The sequence below is a fragment of the Gymnoscopelus microlampas genome, assembly GCF_963454915.1.
Source record: "Gymnoscopelus microlampas genome assembly, chromosome: 17".
NCBI lineage: Eukaryota > Metazoa > Chordata > Actinopteri > Myctophiformes > Myctophidae > Gymnoscopelus > Gymnoscopelus microlampas.
The window spans coordinates 11,786,660-11,803,957 of NC_139954.1; the positions used below are offsets into that span (position 1 = coordinate 11,786,660).

Here is a 17,298-nt window from a genome sequence, read left to right on the forward strand (position 1 = left end):
ATGCAGGCTCTGGTTTGATGCTGTACATGCGCACGGCTCGCACATCTCTGGCGCGTTGTCGTCTATGTTCTGTGTTCCCACGCGGTGGAATGTAAGGCCGCGCTGCAGGAGTTCCCAGTTACTTACGAGATTAAAGACATCACTCTTAGTCGAGCCTAATCACTTCTTCGCCTCCTGGGTGTGTGTGTGTGTGTGTGTGTGTGTGTGTATGTGTGTGAAAGAGAGAGAAAGAGACTGTTTTTGGTAGTACCAACCTTGTAGAGATTATTTGTGCGTGTAGGCATGTGTGTGCGTGCTTTACTGAAATTAATCATAAATGCAAGACATATTTCTGTGTGTGAGAGAGAGACTCTTGTGAACTACATTGGCACAGTATGATACAGTATTTGCGGTTTTGGAGCATGTATTGTAGTATGTATGAATGTGTTCTTCGTACACACGCACGCGTGCGCACACGCCTGCCAATAAGCAACGATGAAGTTAAGTAGATGTCATGTCAGATTGAAGCGGGCAGTGACTCATGGTCAACTTGGTGGTGGTGGGGGGAGGGGTGTGGAGAGCACCGTCCCCCCACCTCTGATGATGGATGTATGGTTATGAGGTCCATACGCATCACCACTGCACCCACAGAAGACCCACAGTGGAAAGAAGGAAATTAATGGAACCCATTAGCAGGCACATTAATAATCCACGGTCAAAGTGAGTCTTGATCTCAGGCGTAATGGAGGAAGATGGAGTGATGAATTAATGCCGCCGTTCAAAGACCGAGCTCCAACCTGATTTGCTGAAACTCAATTATGCAGCAGCCAGGAAAAGTTCATTTTTTCACCCCCCCCAGCTAGATGTGTTAATATCACAATCATTTCAACCACTTTATCCATTTTTACATTGGCTATTAAAAAACAGCAGATCTACAAGCTCACAGCGCGGCACTTCGTGCTGGCTGCGAGCTTGCACATCTGCTATTTTTTTTTAAGTATCGTAAATGCTGCAGACCTCCGTTGCGAACGAAAATAGCCCTGTTATCTGTTATGACATGCCCAAAAAAGGGATGCCATGTTGAAAGTGGTAAAACTGGCAGCACAATGATGTTATGATTTGATATTAAAGAAAATATATTGTTGCTGTCAGGCAGCAACCTCTTATCTCCATGCTCTTTACTTTTTGTTTTACTTGATCTGCTAAATCGTCACACAAAAATAGCAAAAGTATTTGAATCCTGAAAAGTAACAATTTTGGACATGTGAGGTTTCCACCCGACAGAGACAATATATTTATTCTATTTTTTCAACATTTTTGGCATCCCCTCTGGCACTTTTAAGTCCTGGGTTGTAGGCCTAAACATTACACACGATACAGCAATTTCTTTCTCATATCAAAACCTGAGGCCTTGTTCTATCCGAAAGAAATCAAATTTCATGCCCGTTTTGAGAGGAACGGGCAGGAAAGCTGACATTCTGGCTTCTGCAATTTTTGTTTGTATGTTTTTTTTGTCACGATGCACCCAGGCTTGAAGCCTGTCGTGTTTGCCATGATTAGACTCTCTGTACCCCCCTCTGTGAAAGGTGAAAGACAGCCGGTGATGCGCCCCTTCTCTGTACTGTCTGTTCCCGTCACTTGTCACCCAATGACAGGCTGTCACACGGCAAACGTGGATTTGGAATGTTTCAGTCTGGGGACTGACATGTTTTTAAATTGTTTTCCTTCAAAAACCTGAAAGTCTATTATGAACATTTTCCTCGCGTGTTGGTGCTGGGACACGCACACGCACCTGTGTGTGAGCGCACACACATATACACAAAGCAGAAGATACATAGAAATGCATGGTTCTTCTTACTATGCTGAGAACTTTTCATTTCTCAACGACACTGTGTGTGCCAGCGGTGGGGGCATTAGGTCTTGTGAAAAATGGTTGGAATCAACAACTGAATTTATCCCATTCAATCCGAGAACACATCTGTGTCACTTAAGATGTCTTTGGCTATTCAAAAATAGCAGATATACAAGGTCATAGCGCGGCACAGAGTGCAGCGCTAAGATTTCCCCCCAAAAAATAGCAGATCTACAAGCTCGTAGGTGTGAGCTTGTAGATCTGCTATTTTTGACTGGCCCTAAGTATAAAATAATGGTTATAGCTGAAAATCTAAAATGACACAGGATGCGTTCTCGGATTGATTGGGTTAAAACTCGCAGTGCCCTCAAAAGGAATAGCACAAAAAGTTAAGATATGGAGATAAGAGTTTCCTGCCCGACAGCAACGATATACAGTAGTGCTTGAGTGGTTAAGAACCACCGCATTTCACAGGATTGTTGCTCAATGTTGGGTGGGAGCCTGTAGTACTATTGCTGTAAATGAACAGCAACCAGGGCGCGCACACACACACACACACACACACACACACACACACACACACACACACACACACACACACACACACACACACACACACGCACAGAGATAGACAGACAGACAGAAAGACTGACGGGGAGACAGATGGCCGGTGCTGCTGACCAGACCTGGCCCCCAGCTTTATGAGATCTACTCCCCTCCACTCATCGCTCAATCCATCACCGCATTAACACCAGCCACCAGCCAAATGCCGCTAAATCTTCGGCCGTGGTTGGTCCATTTGTCTGCCCCACCACTGGCCACTTTGGCATGTAACCAACCAGCCGTAAAGTTCTCAGTTTCAGCCCCGAGTCTGACCGGTGCCCGGAAAAGCCCATCCGGTTGGGCCAAGTTGAGGTGCCTACCATTTATGCTAGAATTGGTTGGGGGGGAGGGTACTGTAGGGCTTGGGCTTCACAAAAAAAAGACATATCTGACTTCCACCCTTGTGCGCAAGACTATCCCACTGATTTTCTCACTGAAAGCAGATGGATAACATTATGTAAAAACGAATTAATAAATAACCAGACTTGCTGTGGTTTCTTTCTCAGGCTTCTGTGAAATTTGTGTGAGTTCAGATATCGTTAAAAGGTTTTTTGGTATAGTTCATTTTATGAAGAACAGTGTGCACACACTTTCGTTATTTAAGAATAAAATGATGGGTTCACTCACTCTCACTACCGACTCTATTACAATGATTACTATTGGAATATAGAAAGAAACAATACATAATAATTAAAATAATAATATAGAGGGTTTCTTCAGTAACGGGGATCTCCCTTTCTCTCCGGCTCTTTAGTAAACAGAAAATACATGTTCAGGTCAGGATACCAATTCTATCCAATCAGGAGAGAGAACCCCACAACCCACAACCCCAGTCTTCCAGTTAATTGTGTCTGCTTATTGTTTTTATTGAATCACTTCCAATTTCACTTGTGTATCCTTTATCCTGTATGAATTCTCTCCTGGTTGGATATAATTGGGATGAGATGAGATAACATGCTTTGTTAATCCCCAAAGGGAAATTAAGGTGTTACAGCTGCATGAATAAAAATTTCAACCTGAAAATGCATTTCTGTTTAAAGAGCTGGAGAGACGGGGAGACCCCTTAACTGAATAAACACTCATATCCACAGCTTATTTCGGTTTTAACTCTATAACTTTGTTTTTAACATTTTATTTTATCTCTATGAAACTCTTGATAGCGTTGCAAATTTATTTTGTTCAATCTACTCGGTTTCATTTTAAAACTCAGTTCTGATGTCACTATTGATTTAATTGATGTTTTAATCATTTAATACGTCCATTTAATAGTCCAATAAAACACAAGTACATGCCTTAACCACTTAAGCCCTATATACTTTGCCGTACGAAGGATAGCGGAAATTGGTGATCACATCATAATCGTGCATGTCTTTTTGAAGCCTTTCAATTGATAGTGACAGGAAACATGGAGAGAGAGAGACAGAAAATGGTCTGACAATTTTCCCCCCTTCCCCCCCCCCCCTTTATTTATTCAGGGAAGCCCATTGAGAGCAAGCTCTCTTTTTCAAGGACGCCCTGCTAACAGCATATAAAACACATGAAATACATACACAATAACAAACATTTGAATCATATTACAATCATCACAGATGCAAATAAATATAGTGTTACATGAAACAGGTGCAGTTACTATGTAATGTGTCCTCAAGAAGTACCCTAAATGTCTCTATTGAGACCAATCGCTCCAGTTTCAGAGAGTCCTGAAGTTTGTTCCATTTGTGTGGAGCATAATATTTGAAAGCAGTATTTCCTTGTTCACTGCTCTTCCGTGGTATATCTAATGTGTGTTTGTGAACATGTTGAATGTCCAGTAACCTTTGGTTCTAAGATGGGTACAAAAGAGGCTTAATAAATAAAATACAATGTTGCTCTCTATGAACTGCGAGAGATGGCCAACCCACTTTATCATATAACATACTGTACAGTGATGGGTGAGATAATCATCACCAGTGATAAAACGTAGGGCACTGTGGTAGACTGCTTCAAGAGGCTTCAGTGTGGAGATTGAAGCATGCATGTACAGCACATCACCATAGTCAAACACAGACATTATGACAGATTGAATAACAGTTTTTCTCCTGGTAAAAGAAAAACAGGACCTGTTTCTGAGGAAGCAAATCTGTCCTCTTAGTTTTTTGGTATGGTTCTCCACATGAATCTTAAATGATAGCTTGGAATCTAGCCATTTGAGCCCATGTGATACATGCCCCTAACCATGCTATCAGTTCACCCCAGATCTGCTATTTTCACTATTTTTGAAAATGGTGAATAAAAAAAGGTAAACATAAATTCTTGATTTTTCTTTTTTTTTTGGTAAGTTGTTTAGAAAATGTCCCCAAAATAGGGACGCTGGGGTTAATGTGGTTCAAAAAAGCATTCAGCGATACAAATGGCCACATCATATATGACCTTCCTCATCCACTGGGAGCTGTGCTGTCTGAGAACTGAAAGTTATCTGCAATATATTGTCGCTGTCGGGCAGAAAACTCTTATCTCCATATTCAAACTTTTTGTGTTGTCTTTCATAAATTAACGACCCCTTATTTGTTCATACTACAGTGTCACACAAAAGCATCGAAGCTAGCAGATCTGCAATCTCAAAAGCTGAGCTTGTCGACCTGCTACCTTTGCCGTTTGGGAATTTGAATCCTGGAAAGTAACAGTTTTGGACATATGAGGTTTCCACCCGACAGAGACGATGAACTGTTTGAAGGATAGAAGTATCTATCTCTCTGTGGGCTTGTGTGTCGTTCTACCCTCACACGTTTGTACCCCCCAAACCCCCCCCCCCCCGTCCCCCCCGTCCCCCGTCCCTCTCTCTGTACCCCCCCTCCCCTTCCTGTCTCTGTCTCTCATTGATCGACTTTCTCTGCTCTCTGTGTCTACAGAATGCTGAGGTGTCTGTCTTCGAGGTCAACATCCGTTTCATTGGAGGACTGCTGGCTGCCTACTACCTCTCTGGACAAGAGGTACTGTCACTACTAAGCTAACACTGCGGTGTCGCGTCAAGAGACCAGTGCACCCCTGCTTAGGAGGGCCAGATTTAAGAAATCAACCTTGTTGGTGCCGTTTTCATGGTTTTGAGCTATGGTATACGATTAGGAAAAGTTTCAGGTTAGGTTTAGGCATTCAGGGGATGGGATCAGCTTCATGGGTTGGGGTTAAGGTTTTGAAAATTGGTTTTATAATAGTAGAACTGTGAATCTTCTACTACAGTATCTCACGATTCGGTTCCGATTCTTCGGGTTACGATTCGATTAAAAATAATTTATAAATGATCAGTTTTATCTATTTCAACAGTCATATTGTTGTCATCTGGACTTTTAACAACCAAGTGAAGCTTAGTTATTTTCAACAGCTAAAATGAAAAAAATATATAATACCAGAGAGGGTTGCTTGTAAAAAATTCTTGGCTTTGATGATATCTTAGATTAGGTGTAGTTCTATTTGATGCACAAACACAACATAATTGCCTTGATGCAAGTAACATTAACGAGCGTCAGCTGGACACACACATCTCCCCTCTGCTGTGCTGAACTGAAAGTGACTGGAGTTAGTTTCGTTTCCCCCCTAAAGCCCTTGAATATGATTGAAGACTATGATTATGGTAAGCTTGCTTTTCATATCACATATTGATTTTTGGAAATTGTGAATTGATTCTGAATCGTTGATAACAATAACAATCGCGATTTAAACATGAATCGATTTTTTTTCCCCAACACCCCTTTATAGTAATACCAGTGTGTTTGTGTGTGTGTGTGTGTCATTTGATGTAACACCTGGTTTGTTTGTAGTGAAGGGTATACAGTGGGCGGCGGTGGGTGAGAGGAGAGATGGAGGAAAAAAGAGAGGTATGGGAGATGAAAGGGAGGAGAGGTTTTCGAGGGTAGGGTCAGATTACCAATGTAAAGAGACTGATGGAACAGCCCGGGACTCTTTTATGACCCAAACCCTATGGAGACACCCAGAAAACAGAGAGAGGATGAAGGAGAAAGAGAGAGAGAGAGCTGTAGGTCTAGGTGTAGGTCACAACATACTGTATCTCCAGGGAGATGACCCTCCCTCTCCCTGGACACACACACACACACACACACACACACACACACACACACACACACACACACACACACACACACACACACACACACACACACACACACACACACACACACACACACACACACACACCCCACTATACACAATACACACACATACCTAATGCACATCAGATATTGTAACACACACACAGTCACACACACACACACACACACACACACACACACACACACACACACACACACACACACACACACACACACACACACACACACACACACACTGTTATCTGCCCTCTAGCTGTAATAAAAGTGGCCTGTATTTGTCCATCATTCCCTCCCTCCATCTTTAACCCTGTCCTGCCATATGCCTGTCCTTCTACAAGCCTTCTCTGCCTTTTCCACTCCCCTCTCTCTCCTCCTCTTTTCGCCCTCTTCCCCTCCCCTATTTCTCCTACCCTCCCTCCCTCTCTCCCTCCCTCCCTCCCTCCCTCTCTCCCTCTCTCCCTCCCTACCTCCCTCTATAGCTCTGTCTTTCTGTTCAGTTTTCATGTCATTTCGTTCGGGAGTAGGTTTGACACCATTTCTTTGTTCTGCGGTGAAATCTACCCCGAGACACAATTACTACTACACTGTGAAATCCTCAGTGTTAATTTAACTCTGAGAGTGTAGAAAATGGAACACAATCCATTCATTTGTGTTCCATTTTCTACACTCTTAGAGTTATCAGCGTTACATTTACAGCAGAAATGTTGTACTGTTCTCACCAGAACCCTATAGGTGCAGTTTTACCAGGGGAAACTCTAATTACAGTATATCATTTTAACCACAGATGAACGTATTTTGTGACTATCACTTTTTTCACCAAACTGCCGTGGTCCCTATGAATTGCATTATCATCCGGATTGACAGTCCGTAACTAGAAATAATTTCCGGCGTTATAGAGCTTAAAATAGCAGAAGTAATAATAATGTTGAGGTTTAATAACGTAATATCTCGTGCAGGGGCAGAGAGGGAGAGTAGGAAATAAACTATTGTCAATTTCAAATCGTAGCTGGTTATTGCAAATCTGTTATTTGACAGACATTTCCTAAATATTAGCCAGAAATATCATAAATAGACAGAATCTGATCCACAGAGCACATTTACAATCTTTTTAGACTGTTGTAGATGCACAACCTGGACAATGAAATTGAGGTTGAAAATCACTGGAATGTTACTTTATTGGTCCCTACCATGGGAGGGGCATTTTTTCCCTGTCCAAATAAGTTGCCCAAAATGATATCTTCTCCAACGGTTGTTTGTGTCATGAGCACATTTGACACAGAACACGAATATTACACAGTGATGAAGCAATAAGATATCATTCAGGGTCAACCTTTTCTGAGTTTCTGTACCGCAAATAAAGTAATCAACCTGTATTGAATGAGACATCAACCTTATGAAAAACAAGACAGGGGCTCGCAACTCACTTTTAAATGCTCCAAAAATGTATTTACGGCAAACAGCAGCAGATACGACGTTTCGACCCTTGCGGTCTTTTTCAAGTATATGCTCATATACTTGAAAAAGACCGCAAGGGTCGAAACGTCGTATCTGCTGCTGTTTGCCGTAAATAAAAGTTTGGAGCATTGAAAAGTGAGTTGTGAGCCCCCCGTCTGTAGTTCAGCTCAGCACCAAGAAGCGGAGGATGTGCGTTGTTTTTTCTTTGGAAGCATCAACCTTATGAACATTTTTAATTGGAAATATACAACCGGCAAGTATTTCACATTTTCATTGTATTTATTTAGTCGTTTATTTAGTGTAAAGACCTTAATTCAGGTGACAATGTGTCTAAAGCCTAGTTTATGCTCTGTCGCGTGATGGTGTCACGCGCCAAGAACGGCCGAGAATAGCAGACCTCGGATGCGACCCATTGTGAGCTTGTAGCTCTGCTATTCTCGGTGCGCGTCGAAGTATGAACCAGGCTTTACAGACTGTTGTGACGAGTAGAACAGCCGAAAATATCCTTTGTTGAGTACCTTTAGCAGGAGTATACTGTATGTCTCATGGTCACATTGGTGCAGAGACGATTAACATACTGTACACCACAACATACTGAGCACGGTGTGTCAACTTCACATGTCTCCATGTGTATTATTTCATATCAGCGATGTTATATCGATAAATGTGTCCGTCTCGCGATTAAAATCCATAAACTTGAGTCGCCGAATGGGATTTATCCTGCCACACAAACGCACATGCACACACACGAGAGTGATGAATCCTTCAGAGTACTTGCTTTTTTAATTTTCCAGTCATCCCTGAACAGAGCAAAGCATCATGGGATTGGGAGGAGGGACTCTGACATTAGGATTCTGAGAGAGGAGTGGTGTGGGGAGCATACAGATGAGAGGAGGATGTAGGAGGAGGCAGGAGGAGGACAGCGTTGGTGGAGGAGGTGTGAGAGGGAGTGGACGGTGCGAGTTGAGGGACAGAGGGCTCACAGGGGTGCAGTGGAGGTTATACAGTATGGCCAGTCCCTGCTGTCTGGAGAGACATGATGATGATGATGATGAGGGACAACCTGTCCCTGATAGAAGGGGAGACACGAGAACGATAAAGAGTGTGTTATATGACGGTGGTTCTCAAACCTTTTCATGTCAAGGACCCCCAAAATGATATGCATGTGGCCGCGGACCCCCAAGAAGCAAAGATTTGAGTTACAAAGGTTTGCTTTAAAAATATATATATTCAAAGGCCTGCAAAATGATTCAAGATTTTTCCAAAATAGCAGATCTACTATGAGCTTGTATATCTGCTATTTTTGAATAGCCGAAGTATATAAGGTTAAAGTGGTTCAAATTAGTGTGATACTATATTAACACATTTTGCTGGGGACCCCCCCCCCCCCCCCCCCCCCCCAAGGACCCCACTTTGAGAACCAATGTTGTATGACACACACACACACACACACACACACACACACACACACACACACACACACACACACACACACACACACACACACACACACACACACAGAGAAGGAGATGGACAGACAGACAGACAGTTAGGAAGGAGGTGGAGGATGTGTAGAAATGATGTCCTCCGGGTAGGAGGTGTCAGACTGGAGATGGACAGAGGGAGAAGGAGGAGGAGGTGTAGAATGACGTCCTCAGGGTAGAAGGTGTCAGACTGGTTCATGATGGAGTGTGTGTTTACTGCTCTATTTGTCCCTGACTCCCTCTTTTCATTTCCTGTCGCTTTTCCTCTCCTGTCTCCACTACGTTATCCTCTCCTCTCCTCTCCCTATTATATCTCCTCTCCTCCTCTCCTCTCCCCTTTCCATTCTTCTCCTCTCCTTTGTTCTGTATGCTCTGTGGCGTCCCCGCTGTCCCCCTGGTCACTGCTCCACCTCCTCTTCCTCCTCCTCTTTAATCTCTCCTCTGTTCTCTCCTCATCTCTCCGGTGCAGGCAGCGTGCTGCCCTCCGCTTTTTTTTCTCTTGAACTCTATCACAGCCCCTCTCTCTCTCTCTCTCTCTCTCTCTCTCTCTCTCTCTCTCTCTCTCCTGACTCTACTCTCGTGTCCTCTTCGTTTAGTACAAAACTATTGCGGCACCATATTTCCGACAGAAGATATGGGGGAGGGATTTTTCATCTCCTCCCGTCCGATATGAGTTTGATTTCGAGGGGGTTTTCAGGGGACACGGTACATTTAGTATATCGTCGCTGTCAGGCAGAAACCTCTTATCTCCACATTTTAACTTTTGATGTTTTTTTTTTCATAAATGAACTTCCTGCTTGATCATACTACAGCGTCACACAAAAGTTTCAAAAGTAGCTGATCCGCAAGCTCCAAACCACGCCACGTTTGGACCTTGCTGATCTGCTATTTGCGGATCTGCCTTTTTTGGATTTGAATCCTTTAAAGCAGGGGTCTTCAACAGGGGGTCTGGGATCCCTAGGGGGTCCGCCAAATATTTGTGTGATAGGATTTTTTTTTTTTACATTAACCACTTGAACCCTAGAATCCCTAGTGGAACATTAGCCGAAAATAGCAGATCTACAAGCTCACAACGCCTCGCAGCGCGAGGCGTTGTGAGCTTGTAGATCGGCTATTTTTTTGGCAAAGAGGTTTGGTGTGGAATAAAACATTTTGTTTTAATGTGCAACACAATGTTATACATTATGAGGACAGAGCCGATATTATTTGTGACCTTGTCCGTGCAGACAGCTGTTGTGTTTCTCTTCCACTAAATACGTTGCGCACACAGCTCCGTGGTGTGGGCTGTCAAGGCTCTAGTGGGGCATTGACACATGCGGACACCCGACATACAATATGTAGATTTTGTCACGTTGGAAGTCAGAGAGGGCACGCCACGGTGGAGCTGGTGTGGAACGCATCCCCATCATAACGATTCATCACCTGTGCGTGCAGGCGTGCCAGCTAACCTACCGTATAGCGGGACATAACCCTATATAACCTCCAGGGTCAGGAGAGACGAGCCGAGCTTGTGTCGTCTGTCACAGTGAGGGTCAGGGGAGACTGGGGGTGTGTGTGTGGGCAGTGTTGCCATGTCTGCTTATTATAAGCGACTTTGGGCTTGTTTTTCCCCCAATGTTGCTTGTAAATATTGGTGGTTGAGGTTTTTCGGGCTTGTTTCTAATGTGTAGTCTCGGTTATTTTGGCTACTTTCCTAAATGTGGTTCTCAAACTTTTTCGTATCAAGATATGTGTATTTAAAATATTTAAAGAACAATTTTTTTCAAGATTTTTCTTTGAAAATTGATCTGCTATTTTAAAATAGCTGACGTGTGTGTATAGGTTCAATAGTCGCTTCTTTTGGGCTTGTTTTCATAGACCTGGTTGCTTATTTCTCTCGCAACACTGGTTGTGGGGGGGAGGGGTGTACCTGATGGACGTGAACTGACCTGAAGTCAGCAGTGAGTGCACCTGCTGTGGAGGTTTGATGGCCTCCTGGCCAACTAGGGACAGCACACATCACATCCTATAGTATAGCAAGTGGTGATGAGTGATGAAGAAGGACTCTCTTTAGGGACACGGGAGGGACAGAGAGGACATGAACACTGACAGGTGGCAGGACAGTACAGAATAATGACCTGTCCCCCAACGATGGACAGATATATGGACGGATAAACCAGTGGTTCTCAAACCTTTTCAAGTCAAGGACCCTCAAATTGATATGTATTTGGCCGGGGACCCCCCCCCCCCCCCCCCCCCCCTTCTGGAAATGTTTTGTGCCAGGGACCTCCAGAAGAGAAGATTTGTGTTAAAAAAAAAAAAACATTTTCGATATTTTTCATAGAATTTCAAAAATGGCAGATGTACAAGCTCGAAACTGAGCTTGTTGATCTGCCACTTCTCCTTTTTTCTTCATTTGAATCCTGAAAAGTTACAGTTTTGAACATATGAGGTTTCCACCCGACAGAGAGAGTTATGTAAAGATCAGAAATAATGACTATGTCCAGTTGTTTGTCTTGATGTTATAAGTGTAAAACACCTCATTAAAAGTGTATTACATTTATACAGTTGAATGTTTGTTTGCATGGCTGCAATGTGTACACACTGGATTTCAGTTTGATTGACAGCAGGTTTGGGCTCTCTGTTCACTGTGTTTGTGTCCTACGTTACGCTCATTATAGCCACAGTGTTTTATTTGTTTTGCTGTTGTTTTGTTTTAATGATCATTCTGGGGTATTTTCCTGTGGAAGGTTAGAAGATGTTCTGGAACCTCCAGTGTGTTCAGAGATAGAACAGACGGCCGAAAAATAGGAGAGAAATGGAAAAGAAAATAGGAAGAAATAGCCCATCTATAATAAGCTCACAACACGCAACGGGGGAGATTGATATTTGTCACTGCAGTGCACGTACTCCCTGTCAGCAGGAAGGGTTGGGCGGGAGGAGCAGGTTGGAGGCTTTGCATCCTCTCGGTGGGGGCTCCTCACTGGCAGGTGAGTCAGTAGGATACAACAGCAGCGACAGTCAATTGGTATAACGACTAAATTGGGAAGAAAAAGGGGTGAAAAGCACAAAAAAAGGGGGGAAGATAGTTAAACTGATCGAATTTGAAGTTTCAGATCAGACAAGATATCATTTGTTATTTTAAGCATGGCCTTGCAGTACTGAACACAGGAAAAGTAACAGTTTTGGACATATGTCCAAAACTGTTACTTTTCCTGTAGTTTTTCAGGTTTCAAAAGTAGCAGATCTGCAAGCTCGAAGCACGTGTCAAGCTTGCAGATCTGCTACTTTTGATGCTTTTGTGTGACGCTGCAGTATGATCAAGTAGGGCGTCAATTCACCCAAAAACACAAAAAGTTGAAATATGGAGATAAGCTGTTTCTGCCTCCCGACAGCAACAAGATACTATATTACATGGCAAAAGAAGGAGGCGAGAAATGCAGCAGTATATATATATAAAAAGGGGCCAGACGGATAGGTGATGGATGACGGGAAACAGAAAAACATCTTCACCCTACATTTTGTTCTTCTCTGCCGTCAACAATGCCACACCAAGGTGTGATCTCACACACCTCATCCCCGCTTCATCTCTCTGTCACCGCCAGCCCTGCAGACAGAGGGAGGCTGAAATGGAGAAGGGAGGGGGGGGGGGGGGTGGGGGGTGTCCCAAATTTATGTGACCCACATTCAAGAAGCTAGTGGGGTCATTCAATTCATTCTGTATTTTAATGTTTTCATCTCATATGGAGGTAGAGAATCAGAGCTACTAAATGGGGCATCGCTTGGGCTTTGATCGGCCCAGCAGTTTTGGGGGAACTACTTATTGAATTGTTTGTTGAAAGTGTCAGCTGAAAATATTATGTTTGTAAAAGGCAATTATGCTTTGAGTTGATCTATTTAGTTAATACTTTAGCAAACAAATGAATGGTGAATGCGCTACAGAAACATTTAATATGAATCATAAAATTATGGATTTATTTTTTAAATGTGTGCTCTGATTCCTCGGGTATATTTTCACGTTGTATTTTAGCTCAGTACATCCCCAACAATCCTACTTGCCTTCCTTCATCTGTCTATAACATTAAAACATGCAAAGCTTCTCTCCTTATTTTATTTTATTTTCATTTAGTTTTTTTTGACAAATAATATTCTTGAGCGTTATTTTGCCAGAGCCCAACCCCGCAATTCATTGCATTTGAATATCTGAGGTAGCGGAGCAGGCATCTGGGGCCTGATTGCCTTGTTGTTTGACAAAGGCTTGTTGCAAATGTCACAAAATAAATACAATACATTTTCAGGACGGAATGCCATTTTTCTCCAACCAGGAGAGAGAACTCCTACAGTATGCAGGATAAACTCGTAAAATTGGAAGTGATGAAACAAAAAAAAGTGAGCAGACAACATTGTAACTGGAACACTATAAAATTGAAGCGATAAATGGGGTCTCTCTCCTGATTGGATGAAATTGGTGTCCCGCATGAAAATGTATTTTGTGCTCACTAAAGTGCTGGAGAGATGGCAAGACCCGTTACTGAACACCCTATAACAATGACTACTATCAAGAGTATAGAGCTTTAAAACTTTTTTTTTATTTAAACAAAAAATATATATCACAACACCATTAATGTTAGGGAAGATTAAAAATTTGCATTTAGAACTCTTCATGAAATGATTTCACCATTCATTGAACCAGTGCTTCTCAAACGTCTTTGTGCCAAGGACCCCAAATTGATATATATTTGTCCACAGACCCCCATCTGAAAAGGTTTTGTGCCAGGGACCTCCAGAAGAGAAGATTTCTGTCTGAATTATCAAAATGATTTGACGTTTTCCGAATATTTGCCAATATTTTCAAAAATAGCCGCCGTACAAGCTCGCAGTGCGGCACTAAGTGATGCGCTGTGAGCTTGTATATCTGCTATTTTTGAATAGCCAACAAATAAAATGTGGATGATGGGGTTAAAATGAGGAACCCCACCCAAGGACCCCTGGGTGTCCCCGGGCCCCACTTTGAGAACCAATGCATTTTTCTTTTTCTTTTTTTTATGGAAGTAATGACTAAGTAATTGTAAACTGACTCCTCATTCACAGCAGCACTCAATGTGAAAACGGAACCAAGGAAACCAAGCCACGCTGTAAAATGCAATGTAATTTCATCAATGTTTTTTTTAAGAGTGTCGGATACATTTTGTACACTCTCTGAGTTAACCCATTCAATCCGGGAACGGAAATGTTTTGAATAATATTGATTTGTTTTTAACATCAATCTTCTCTTCTGGGGGTCCGTGGCACAAAACTTTTTCAGATGGGGGTCCGTGGCCAAATACATATCAATTTGGGGGTCCTTGGCATGAAAAAGTTTGAGAACCACTGCAATATGGGACAAGGGACACGTCTTTTTAATTTCCAAATAAGGGACGATTCCGTATTTCAAGGGAAAGGGCAAAACAGACGAAGAAGGCGTCCGTAGACAGACAGACAGACAAACACAGCGGCCAACTTTAATCCTGTCTGCTCTGTCTCTCGCTCTTGGCCCCCTGGGGCCCTGCGTGCCCAGCGGTGTCATTCAACACATTGCATGGCCTACAGTACCTTCTAATCCTGTTAGGGAGCTCTATTACATGTCAACACAGTGAGAGGACATACCGTGTGTGTGTGTGTGTGTGTGTGTGTGTGTGTGTGTGTGTGTGTGTGTGTGTTCGCTGCTTACACATAAGTGTGTGAGTGCACCATTACGTTTATTTGTTTGTTGAACATCATTTTTATTATATTATGATATAGCCTCATACTGGCATAGTGACTGGATTAGGCCTGCAACTATCGAGTATATTCTTAGCGGTTATTGTATAGATATTTTTTTTGTTAGATGGAATATAGACTAGGCAGAATTTCAGAAAATGTGCTTGTATAAAATGCTGAAGGCATTTCGTGTTTATTTTTGGTATACAACATTTCTAGGGGTATTAAGGGGTGCTGAATCCAAATCTGCTGTATACCCAGCGCAAAAATGTCAATTAAGGCCTCAAAATTGAGAAATTCAACATGGCCGCCAGCGCCAGGACCTCTTTCCAAAAAAACAGGTGCTAAACCCACATTCTTTATTCTACTGACATGAAACTTTGCACAGAACATCTGCACTTATGGGGGAAGAAAGTAGGAATATAGCTGGGGTGCAACCATGAGAGTAACAGGGTGTTTTTGACTGTCTAACTGTAATCTTTGTATAGGCGAGGATACAAAAATGACATTTCTTCAGTGTTTGCAGGAATACTACAGCAATTTGGTAATAACTGTACAGTGTTGGACACCAACATTGGAATCCCCCAAGTCTTAGCTTTCTTCAGGTACCAAGTTTATGCCAGTAGCCCTTATAAGTCTGGATATATAAGCATTTTAGTGTAAGCATGCTGTCTTAGGAGAATTTTCAAAAGATAAATGGTGGGGCTTATAGTAGTGTCCGAAAGTGAGGTTCTGTGACCATCCTTTGGCAAGTACGTTTTGACGATTGATTTGACCTCTATGGACCCTTTAGAAAAGATTTAGCCCCCAGGTCCCTCCCAAAAATCCCGGGATTTTTTGCTAGACAGCCAAATTCAAAATGGCGCCCGGCGCCATCTCTAAAAATTAACTTTTGATCTGAATGACCTAGAATCATGTATGAAGGCACTTTTCCATACAAGTCAACCATGAGGATTCCAATTCTGACACAATTTTAATTGTAAGACCTCGTTTTGACTCCGAAATTCAAGATGGCCGACATCCAGTAGAGTAAAAACTTATACCCAGGGGGCAAAGGGGGGTATGCTGCATTTGCCCTGCCATAAAAGGTTGGCCACAAGAAATAATATCTATGACCCAGTAGGATCACAACCTATATGGACAACCCGGTCACCTTGCTGCTGGAAATCCAATATGGCCGCCTCAATATTATCAGAAAATAGCTTTGGCAATAACTTTTGAACCAGATGGGCTAGAAATAAAAACTTGGTGTCTATTTCATGGTTTCAGAGTATGAGAAACTCAATGGAATACTTATCTTTATGATTGGGTGTGTCTGGACCTTTCATTTGCATATTTCCAAGATGGACGCCACGCGAAAATGAGTTTTACTATGACTTTTACAGTGACAGCTGACTGTTATGGCAAAAAGTCTGCTTTTTAAGTAATATGAACACATTTGGTCAGTTTGAGCTTTAATTTATATGTCAGAGTCGTGTAATCCGGGATGCAGAGATGGTAGTCAAGGCAGCAGTGGAGACTAGCCCATTTACAGTGAGCACATCATCCATGATCAACATATCTACAGGACAGTGTGCTGATTCCACAGTCAAGGACGACTTGATGAGTGTGAAAGAACTGGGTCTGAAGGCACTGTGTGAGTCACTGTCCAGTGAACAGAAGAAGACAAGCATAATGAAGCTTAACACTTTCTACACTCGAAACACAAAATCTAAGGGGAAAACCTCAGCACCTGCAAGAGCAATGAAATTATTGCCCTCCTGCGCATGACCCAAATCATAGCCAGTGGTGGAGAACTCAACCTTGTTGACTTTATAGGCAACCACGAGTGCAGTGACTTCCCCCCTTCCCTCTTCCAGGAAGATGGCAGGATGAGAACAGGTACCAAGGCAAGCCTTGTTAAGGTCCTGAAAGAGGAGACCAAAGTTGCATGCATCCCTGACCTGCCGACAGAAGACATAAAAACAGCAGTAGTTATTGATGCCATGTATGCCATGCGCCATTGGTCGTTCCTGAAAGGTGAAGCATTTGGAACAATCGCTGAACGATACCAACGTCTGCTGTTGAATGATGTGCCTGCTGGCACAGAGATCATTCACTTCTG

The 17,298-nt window shown here is 42.7% G+C and overlaps 1 protein-coding gene across 4 annotated transcripts in view; it reads left to right on the top strand.

Moving 5' to 3' along the window:
- Positions 1 to 17,298, top strand: part of man1a2 (mannosidase, alpha, class 1A, member 2) — a 188,926-nt gene that overhangs the window by 121,855 nt on the left and 49,773 nt on the right. For all 4 annotated transcript variants that reach the window (XM_084084766.1, XM_084084763.1, XM_084084765.1 and 1 more), the window contains exon 7: positions 5,323 to 5,403. In XM_084084766.1, the coding sequence (XP_083940892.1) occupies positions 5,323 to 5,403 (81 nt within the window). The remainder of the gene's footprint in view (positions 1 to 5,322; positions 5,404 to 17,298) is intronic.